The following is an 11,132-nucleotide window of genomic DNA, read 5'->3' as shown; positions in this document are numbered from 1 at the left end:
CTCTCTCCTCCTTAAGCGAGTGGACCCAGAGAGATGTGCAGCAAGGACCAAGAGCAGCAGGGCTGCTATAGCCGAACGTGAGAGCACAAGAGGGGGATAAGCAGCGACGCCGCTTCCTCGTGAAACAGGACCCGGAGGCTGGGAGAGCGAGAGCGGGAGAGCTGCGCACGCGAGAAGCAGAGTGAGCGAGGGAGCTGCATGGTGGCTGGGGATGAGCACCGGGGAAATCCTGGCCTGAAGTGGAGCCGAGTGGAGCAGGAGTTCCCTCTCTGTGTGTGAGTGTGTGTGTGTGTGTGTGTGTGTGTGTGCGTGTGTGTGTGTGTGTGTGTTTGTGAGACACAGTGAGGTGCTGAAGGAGACCTCTGTAGTCTCCACACTGGGCCATCTTGCTCTTCAGAGTCCTCTCACATGCTTCCCACAGAGAACTCAAGCAGGGTTTGTGTTTTGGGTTCTGTAAATGTACTAAGAATTGGCTCACTGCGCCCTGGCCCATTGCCTGGACTGATCACTTCACAGGAATACACAGATTTCACTGACAATGCACTCCTCATAAAACATTTTGATGTTCTGATGTACATTCACTTTCCATAAGTATGTTCCGTAATTAAGGATTTCTTATGGATCTTTTTAGGTAATACTAAAAATGTTGTGGGGGGGTCTTACATTTGAATGCAGCTTTATGTTGTCAGTGATAGTTAAAACTAGGAACTAAATTTATTTTTGTGTTGTTTTTTTTAAAAGAAAAATCCTGTACTTCAAACAAGGACACATGGGTGTGTGTGTGTGTGTGTTTGTGAGTGTGTGTGAGGTGTATGTATGTGCGTAACAACAGGTTTGAAATGGGGACTAGGGTCGAGTCTGAGTGTCACATGCATACTCTCAGCCTTGGCTTGCGAAAGCCCAACAAACATCACCCACACACTATGGCAACGGCACAACACCCCCTGTGTGACCCAAGATTCTTTCTCTCACACACTTAACTCTCCTTCTCCTTTTCATGCTTCTCCTCTTGCTCTCTCGCTCTCTCCCTCTCCCTCCCCTCTCCCCTTTCTTCCCCTCTCTCTTTCTTTCCCTCCCTCTCTGTCAGTCTCTGTCCTCCATTCTCTTATGGAAGTGAAGCCTGGGGTGCCACTCTTTCTGAAAGGGATGGTGCTGACGTCAATGACATTCTTCTCATGCTTAGTGCGACATCAGACACCAACCCTGAGAGGCCACTCTACGCTACAGACAGAAGGCTGGCTGCAAACTCCGGAACGGACCGGTAATATCTGATCAGTGAAATAAAGCTGACGTAATCAACAAAGAGCCCAGGTATGCCAAAGGAAATGTGACTCAAAACCAATTTGCATTTCATGTTTAGTTCCAAACAGAACAAGCCAAAAATAAATAAATAAACCAAGCACACACAAATTCCAATCTTCCTCTGTTGTTTTCAGCCAATCCGATACAGTGGTACAACTGATTTATAGACTAATTACACAATCAACAGCTGGTGTTCTTCTATTTCAAAGTAAATTGTCTCTTTGGAATTTTACTCTCACAACTTCAAGTTTTGTATTCAACTTGACAATTAATTTGACTATTAACAGACCCATAGTAATAGCATTATAATATATTATTATTATTATTATAATTATTATTATTATTGTTAATAATAATAATAATAATAATAATAATAATAATAATAACAATAACAACAACAACAGATCCATAGAAAATATGAACTGATAGTTCACAGTAACCCAGACATTCTGTTTCCAATACGCCCTCACATAATATCTTTTTAAAAAGTCATGGCACTTGAGGCCATCTGGTGCTCCCAGGTAAGAGTGACATTAATCCATATCACTGCTAGTTAGTATCCCAGCAGCGGACAACTTTTGCCCACGCTCTACTCCCCCTCCGTGTTGCTAAGGCCCCTCAACCCCCCCATCCCCCACCTCTCTCCTTCTGTCTCCATGCTATGGACAAAGTGCCTGCGCCAACAACTAATTGGAGCCGTTTGGCTATGGAAGAATCTATAAATAGCCCAAAGTGAGCTGAGGCAATCAATAAATTGATGGACACTTGATAAATTAGGTGATTGAGGTGAGAGGGGAAGCCCTTAAAGTCACATCTCCCCACCACACCACTTCCTCTGGCTACGCTAGCAGGCAGCACTCACATAATGGCCATTCACTTAACACACAGAGAGATACACTGTTAGATACACATACCTAACAGTATGAGGAGAAGGACAAGCACATACTACATACCTGTCCCACCTAATGTTCCAGTTCCATCATTTTTAAACATGTACTTGCAAAATCATATACTTAACTATATACAGTATATAAAACATATTGCAATATATAATATGTTCATCTTTGCAATTGTTTATTTTTTCTGTGTCTTTTGTTCTTCCATTATTTCACTTTCCATCAGTCTATTTTTCTCTATATATCTTTTACGTTAAAATGGACATTTATTTGCTTCACTAGTGTAAGCCATGTTGTATAGAGAGTATAGCTCTCTGAGGTCAAACCATCAATAGTTTAAGGAGAGTATTCCCCAAGAGGGGCAGCTGTGACATGACATGTCATGTCAGGCTGGTTCACATGCTGCTGACCTCATACACAACCATGCTGCTGTGCTACAACTAGGGATGCCGCTCAAGGACATGGCTATTCTGGTCTCGTCAGGCCTCGACTGACACGCCACTGCACAGGGAAACCAGAACAAGGCCTTCACAACAAATCTGGAGCGTTAGCTCACAGTTTTGCCCTGCGGTGAGAAATATGGGGCAATCTCTGTCCACGATGGGGCACACATTTTCTTTGAGATTGAAGCAGTACAAGTGGAGGAGGAACCCACCGTTCAGAACATATGGTCCAATGCAGGGAACAATGCCAAGAGTATTGCATAGCTGAGGTTCTTTTTTCCACTGAGGTGTGTAACACTGTTTACAGTGGGACCCCATGCTTTTGGCACCCCCAACAGGATGCTAGATATCATGGCAGCTCAGTATGGAAACAAAGGCCTTTACACGGCACGAGGATGCAAAGTACACACACTCATACACACACACACGCACACGCACACAAATACATTGAATAGCAAAATTCAGCAAAAAAAGAACTGTACCTGAGACTGAGGTCTTTGTAATGGATGGTGGGTTGCACATGGGCGATCTCCTATGAGAAACGGGGATCAATATTTGGAAAAAGTATTGCATACACACGCAGTTGAGTGCATGGGCAGGTGCACAACATTACTCACTTGTTAGAGGGCCTTTCATTTTGAACATTAGTTAATGCAGCAAAATTGTTCCGTACAGTTCTCAAACTGGCCAGAACCTGAGGGAGAAAGAAGTTGATATTATTTAAATACAATGAAATAAAAACACCAACAGCTGAGGCCTGGGCCTGATATCAATATTGGAATGGGATTAAGGCCATTATTTAAACCACACTGTTAACGCCATCTGGAAGTTGTCATCATTATCCTAAGTACCACTTCTGCTTACCTGTGCAAATGGAGTTACAATCATGTCGTCCCCATGACTGTGAAAAGAAATAAGACAAAGTCTGTTACTTTTCAGCTCTGATAACATATAACTCTGCATAAACATTTACAGTGTAAGCAATGGTCCGGTACATACAATGTAAACCGTAGTCTGGGTCAACGTTCTTGCAAATGTTTTGCACTTGAAAAATATAGGCTCAGCGTGACATGAACTTCAGAGAACTACATCTGGAGCTGCAGAATGTAAACATTACAAAGCGTGGCGGCCAAACAACAGCTGAGCACACGTGGCATGCTTCAGGGCTGAGCGACGGGATAGATTAGGGCCGGAGAACTTCATCTCTGGGAGTGCCACGGCTCCCATGTTCTCAAGATAGGAAAAACAAACAGAAGTTACTGTATACGTTTCTTTATTTTAACTACACTACTACTACACTAAACTTGAACTGTGAAATGTTTTTCTGCATACTCTGTAATACTGAAATATTTCTCTGCATTCTCTATAATACTGTGCCTTGAATGGATTACAAAAAGGTTGATACTGTAGGAACTCCCTCTTTGAGAAATGGCTGCTAATCACACAAACAACCTCAGTCAATAACCCATTTGATAGATGGATGATTTGGAACCAGATAGCCCCATGGGTATATGGCAATAGTCTCAGACAACTCGATACCGCCAGGGCATGTCAAATGGTAAAACAATCCCCCAAAGCATGTATGATCTCTGTACAGTACATACACCATGCGTGCGTCATGTATTGGAAACTCGGTAAGCCTTTAAAAAAAGGTGGACAAATGCTGAATTATTTAGGCTCGCTGCATGTTTGGTTGGTAAGACAACCCTTGTACAATTTATAAAGACTACTAATTAGACAAAGCTATTTGATGTGGAACTCAAACATGCACTCAAAAATACTGTGCACTGTATTTTACAATATGCTTTTCCAAGTAGCCGTTTAGATCACATACCTTACAAAACATGATTGTGATGTGTGATGTAATGTAGTAGTGTTTAATTCTATACTACTGCACTATCTCTCTGACACTGTATGCTGATTGATCTTTAACTTGCAGAAAATAATGGGTGAATATTCTAAAACGGATAGTTCCGATCCTTGATTATGATGGGCTGAATCAAGTTTGATGCTGTTGTAAATTCCAACAAAACACACACCTTGACCACATTTCGTTCTATAGTACTGCGCTACCACAACTTCATACAAAAGTTAGAGTAGCTGCGTCTTGATGTTGCTTGGCATCGTGACTAACAATGCCCCTTAGCTGTTCTAAAATCAGTGGGACCTACAGTTTGGCCTCTCAGGGCTTATTGCTTAAATGCATGGGTACCTTTTGAAATATGAATAATATTAATAACAACAGTATGCTTCCATATACTTGTGATGAAATGCACATTTCCGTGACTGCAATATGTTCATTTGACAGTTCACACTGACACTACCTAATGACTGTGGTTAAGGCCAGGCTAAGCAGAACTTTTTAAACAAGAATGGAGCAGCAGCTTCCAAGTGTGCCTACATCTGAGATGCCTAAATAGAGATCACTAGCACAACAACTTCCTGTGAGGGGATGCAGGGAGAGTAAAATATCCACCCACGCACGCACACCCACACACCCAGCCACCCACACACACATCCTGATAATCTATGAGGAACAGTTCTGGTTTTCCCAGACTGTTTCGTCGATCGACTCAGTGTTGTCTTCTTTGATTTGCCCGGGCAGGTACTCACATGTCACTGGCAATGGAGGAGTTCCGAGACATGGACTTGGGGGACAGCTCATAGTCGCTGTCCGAGCGGTACAGGAAGGACTCCCGTCGCTGGCTGTGCACGAAGTTGGCCTGGAGGATGAGGCCTGACCCGGGGCTCGCCATGGGGTCCAGGGGGCTGCGTCCCGACGACGTGCCATTGTCCACATCAAAGCTGTGGGAGAGACATCAAAGGACACAGTGGGGGAGCATGAAAGTAGGGCTTGGGGAATAAATATGAGAGGGTGTGTGTACAGTACTGTAAGCTTCAATTATTTGAGACATACAACAGGCCCCATAGCTTGTAAACAGACATGGCACTTTTCTAATGAGTCGATTAATCAAATCCCAATAAAATAAGTGAAGCATTTCATATACTGTAAGTCCCGGAGTATTACACTGGAGTATAATTTACATTGACCCTATTACCGGTACTCAGGATTGAGGGTCAAATGTAATGCTATGCATTGTTCTTTTCAGAGCATTAAAGAGCTCCTTTGAGAGGTGACTTACAGACCTAAAACTTTTTCCACTCTATTTCAACCCTTGTGTCTTTTTTTTCTTTTGTGTCCACGGGTTTTCCAGATAAAAACAGCTATAATCTTTTTTTTTCAGTTTGAGAAGACACAATACATTTTAAATAGATTGTTGAACCTAAAAAATGAGACACAGACTGTTCTTTTTCCAAAAGCTCTACATGTTTTGTTGTGACTTCATGAACTGAAAAAGTGTGGAGGAGGAATGTACACCCAAGTAGAGGTGCTGGCCAGGATTATCAAATGAACAATAGAGAAGCCACACACTCTGATCCCTTAATATTTATTAATGACCGACGTTTCAGCACACAGCCTTTATATAGCCTGTGTTTTTTAAGCTGGCCTCGAGAGGCCCTCTAGAGGTTTGGGGGATCCCCAGCAGGCGTGTGTGCTACGTCAGTGTGCATCACCCAGGTGATCCTCTTAACCGCTATTGCCTAATGGCACATAAATCCCCTCAGAGGGATTCCCTCTACACGTAGGGACGGTATCATCCCCAGCTGTCCCCAGTGCTGCAATAATAATCATCATCATCGTCATCATTGTCGCTGTAGTCAACGCTGCCAGTAAGCATCAGCGTCATCTTCATAGAGAGTAGCTGTGCCGTGCTAATCTGGAGACCAGGTGACAGGGCTGGCCTTTCGCTAATCATGGCACAAAAGCCGGTGTCTGCGTCGGAGTCCTGCGTAAGGGAACACGCCGATCAGGCGCACAAGCAAGGCCGAGTCATTTTAGCTGGGGGAACAGGTACAGTGTGCACCCTATCCTGAATACACACATGCACACACATGCACATTGCACACACACACACAAATGCACACACATGCACACACACACACACATGCACACTCACAGACACACACACACACACACACACACACACACACACACACACACACACACACACAAGCACACTCACACGCGCACAGACACACACACACACACACACACACACACACACACACACACACACACACACACACACACACACACACATACACACACACACACGAACACATGCACACACACACACACACTGCTGGCAACACAATGTGCTCTCCATTCAGCAGTCACCAGCTTGTACTGCAGGGAGACTACAATGGAGTGCTGGATAAAGTAAAGATGTTAGACAGGGGGCGCTATACAAGTAGCAGCCTCCCATACCACATAATTTCTCCATCCCACTCCACATCTCTCTCCCACTCATTTGCTGTTCCTGTCTCCCACCATCCACTGTCCTAATAATAAAGATGACAAAAGCCCATAAATCTTTCTTAAAATATTGAAAGAAGATATAAAAGACTAATAAAAAAAGTCCTGTTCAAACCACAAAGTGTGCATTATTTTAAACACATTCTCTTTTACAGTTTTTTACAATTGTTTACACACATTTTCAAAACTCTGTGTCTATTTTTCAAAACTCCACACACAAAACCCACAATTGCTCACACAAAATGTAAAATGCCTCAAATCTCCAGCAAAATGACACACAACATTCAAAATGTCAAAAACACATCTTTAAAGCAAACATTCGCCTCACATTACAAACACTTTTGTCATAATATGACATTTTGGATACGTCATGTACACACTGTTGTTCAAAACCTAACGCTCTTCTGTCTTTCATAGGCTTTATGTAGTTCCATACAAGAGTGAAAGTTACGGTACAGAGAGAAGTTGAAATATACAGTATTACAGTTTTTTTCAACTGCTTACACACTAAATCTTTGCTTGTCACACAATTTTCTAAACATGTCCTCCAAACATCATAACCCGACACCAAATCTGCAAAACCACACACTAATTCTCAGTGTTTGACTCGGTTTTCAATTAACTAAAACACATTTTGCAAAACACCAAACACAATTTTCTACCTAACACACAAAAATCTAACAGGAAGTAACTTGATTTCGTTCTTCAAACACAACCCATCAAAATGCCACACTAAATCACCAGTGCTTCACTCTTTCTCTTCACATGTGCAAACACTCTTTACTTTACTGAACACCATCCAATCATTGCCTTAGTATAGGTCTATGAATAGATATACTCTCTATATAGGTATAGACCCTTTCAATCTGCTCCTAGAGGATTTCCGAGTGAAATATTCAGAACCAATGCAGATACTTTGAAAATTACAGTAATCGGACTTTAGCTTACAGTAATGTTCTACAAAAGTTGACTTTATGTAAAATTTGTCTTTTTATGTACTCTATTTTTGTTTGTCCCCATGTTACAGTACCATTAGCTCAATACATTTTTCTGTGCCTCCAGAAATGCCTTAGGAAAGCTTACTGTAGAATTGTTTGTTTCTGCAGTTGAAAGGGTCTATAGGCCTATGAATACATACTGTACATGACCCCCCCCCCCACACACACACACACACTTGTCTTTAGAAAAAAACAAAATCAGTGTTTTCAAAACTCCATGTACATCTGGTGGTCACTGTATTCTTCTTTGTTTTTTTTCTTGTTTGCTGTAAAATACTGTATTCACAACAGCAAATTATTTGGGAAAAATCACTATTTTTGGTTTCAATATTGCTTGCATTTTTACTGTGTATTTCAACTTATCTTTGTTGATACCGTAACTTTCACTCTTGTATGGAAATACATATAGAAAGCCTAAGACAGAAGAGCTTTAGGTTTTGAGCAACGGTGAGGTATCCAAAATGTCATATTATGACAAATGTGTTTGTAATGTGAGGCGAATGTTTGCTTTAAACATGTGTTTTTGACATTTTGAATGTTGTGTGTCATTTTGCTGGAGATTTGGGGCATTTTGCATTTTGTGTGAGCAGTTGTGGGTTTTGTGTGTGGAGTTTTGAAAAATAGACACAGAGTTTTGAAAACGTGTGTAAACAATTGTAAAAAACTGTATTGAAACCAAAAATAGTGATTTTTTTCGCAAATAATTTGCTGTTGCAAATACAGTATTTTACAGCCAACAAGAACAAAGCAAAGCAAAATACAATGACTACCAGATGTACATGGAGTTCTGAAAAAGCTGATTTTGCCTAAGACGGAAATGACTGACTACTATCAAATTACTTTGCTTTTTCCAATGAAAAGTGTGTGTGTGTGTGTGTGTGTGTGTGTGTGTGTTTGTGTCTGTCTGTGTCTGTGTGTGTGTGTGTGTGTGTGTGTGTGTTTGTGTCTGTGTGTGGGTGTGTCTGTATGTGTGTGTGTGTGTGTTTGGTGTGTGTTTGTGGGGGGTTGTGTATGTATTCATACTGTAGGTCTATAGAAAAATGTATTGAGCTAATGGTAACTTGGGGAGACACAACAATATAGTAAAAAAGACTAGTGTACATACTGTAAAGTCGACTTTTTGTAGAACATTCCTTTCAAAGAATCTGCATTGGTTCTGAACATTTCAACCGGAAATCCTCTAGGGCCAGATTGAAAGGGTCCATACCTACATATAGAGTATATTTATTCATAGGCCTATACTAAGGCAATGATTGGATGGTGTTCCGTAAAGTAATGAGTGTTTACACATGTGAAGAGAGAGAGTGAAGCACTGGTGGTTTAGTGTGGTATTTTGATGGGTTGTGTTTGAAAAATGAAATCAAGTTACTTCCTATTCGATTTTTGTGTGTTAAGTAGAAAATTGTGTTTGGTGTTTCGCAAAATGTGTTTTAGTCAATTGAAAACTGAGTCAAACACTGAGAATTAGTGTATGATTTTGCAGATTTGGTGTGGGGTTATGATGTTTAGAAAACTGTGTGACAAGCAAAGATTTAGTGTGTAAGCATTTGAAAAAAACTGTATTCTCCCTCTCAGCGTATGAACTAGGCAACTCTTTGGTCAGAAGGTGGCACTATGCTGCTTTTGCTTTCACTGGAAGGCCAGCATACTCTGCGAGATACTCTGCGAGATACTCAGCCTATGCATACAGTCCCATCCTAGCCCTGTTGACACCATAACCATAACCATAACAACCTCCCGCTGGGCGCTGGTATGAGAGCAGTATGAGTTGGCTGCATTCACAGTTTGGGTGGAGGGGAAAGGGTTTGGAGGGAGGGAGGGTTGTATGGGAGTCTAGGAGCTGGTGTCAAGACTCGGCTGATGGCAAGCCTCCCCCAGGTGCTATCACACCACACCGACTGGGTTTCAGCCTGGTGTAGCCAACTCAGCCAGCCATGCATTATTGATAACGGTGAACTCTGGAGTGAATGTAGCCTACCGCACCCTGTCACTGAGGTGGATAGCGTGCCAAACACAAATGTTTCCCCACAGGATGCCATGGGCAGTTTCCTCCATGCTCGAAAAGTCTTTCATTCGAGATAAACAAATGTATCCTGATGTAGTATTTTTTTCTAAAGGGTGTCTACCAAATCATGCTTGATATCGCTGCCTGTAATTTTCCACACTGTATACGCATTGGGAATATGGGCGCATTTAAATAAATAAACAAACAAATCCAAACAAACAGGAAATACTTTTGATTTTTTTCAGTACATTAAATCATGCAGTCAAATGTTTTACCATCAGTCCAAAATCTCTTGACTTCCCCAAGTGTTTTGACCTTCTGGGCTAAGCTTTTGTTTCCTGGACACAGGCCTAAAGAAAGCTGGTCCCAGACAAATTTTCTTGTCTCCCTCCTTCCCACCTCCTCTCTCTAGCACTCTATCTCTCTCTTTTCTCTCTATCTTTCTCTCCTCCATTCTTCTCCTACAAGGCTAAACAGCTGATAAGTGAGCATCTCCATCTGTTCCTTTGGCTGCAGGTAACCTCATGCTTAGACAAAAGGCTAATGTTACCCACCTCCACATGTCTGCCGCATGTGTACTGTATGTGCACACTGCTGGCTATTTTGCTGTAGTACAGTAATTACATTCTGGCCTTTCTGATAGGATATGACCGATGTATAGCTACTGCAGACAGCCTGACCCAGTAATTGAAGGTAACCTGAGCTAGACCACACATGTTCACTGCTTAGTGCCATTCCATTTGGGGCTCATAATGAGACTGGTGACTGTTGGCCAACGTCTGTATGATCACTCAAGCAAATGTAACACTAGTGTAATTTTAAACCAAACCCAATGGAGCAGTAAGACTGAAGGACAAAGACGACTGCACATGTCGTAGTAAAACTAAGTAATGTTTGAAAAGAAATAATAAAGGCATATAATCACATGTTCTAAACCCCAGAAACCCATTCTTTGATAGACAGCTGGTCGTTTCCCTTGACTAATTGGTGTCAGTTCGTTCAGTCATGAGAGTAATCTGAGCTGCCATCAGCACTTATGTTGAACGCTAATTACTGTTAGGCACTTGGGGGCAGAGCATTCCTCTGGCATGTGAACCATGTTTAATTTTA

At 41.9% G+C, this 11,132-nt stretch overlaps 1 protein-coding gene across 4 annotated transcripts in view; it reads right to left on the bottom strand.

Annotated features, from left to right (window-relative positions):
* pde4d (phosphodiesterase 4D, cAMP-specific) overlaps positions 1-11,132 on the bottom strand; it is a 153,757-nt gene that overhangs the window by 14,297 nt on the left and 128,328 nt on the right. For 3 of the 4 annotated variants that reach the window (XM_076271023.1, XM_076271025.1, XM_076271026.1), the window contains 4 exons: positions 5,255-5,446; positions 3,506-3,542; positions 3,259-3,335; positions 3,124-3,173 (listed from right to left, as the gene is read on the bottom strand). In XM_076271023.1, coding sequence (XP_076127138.1) covers positions 3,124-3,173; positions 3,259-3,335; positions 3,506-3,542; positions 5,255-5,446 — 356 coding nt within the window. The remainder of the gene's footprint in view (positions 1-3,123; positions 3,174-3,258; positions 3,336-3,505; positions 3,543-5,254; positions 5,447-11,132) is intronic. The other variant, XM_076271024.1, reaches the window with a different exon arrangement.

This window comes from Alosa pseudoharengus, unplaced genomic scaffold (genome assembly GCF_046254945.1).
Source record: "Alosa pseudoharengus isolate Yale_2024_CS ecotype anadromous, Long Island Sound unplaced genomic scaffold, YU_APseudo_1.1 YU_APseudo_1.1_scf_6, whole genome shotgun sequence".
Classification (NCBI taxonomy): Eukaryota; Metazoa; Chordata; class Actinopteri; order Clupeiformes; family Clupeidae; genus Alosa; species Alosa pseudoharengus.
Note: the sequence above shows the minus strand (reverse complement) of the source record. Positions and strands in the feature narration are given on the sequence as shown.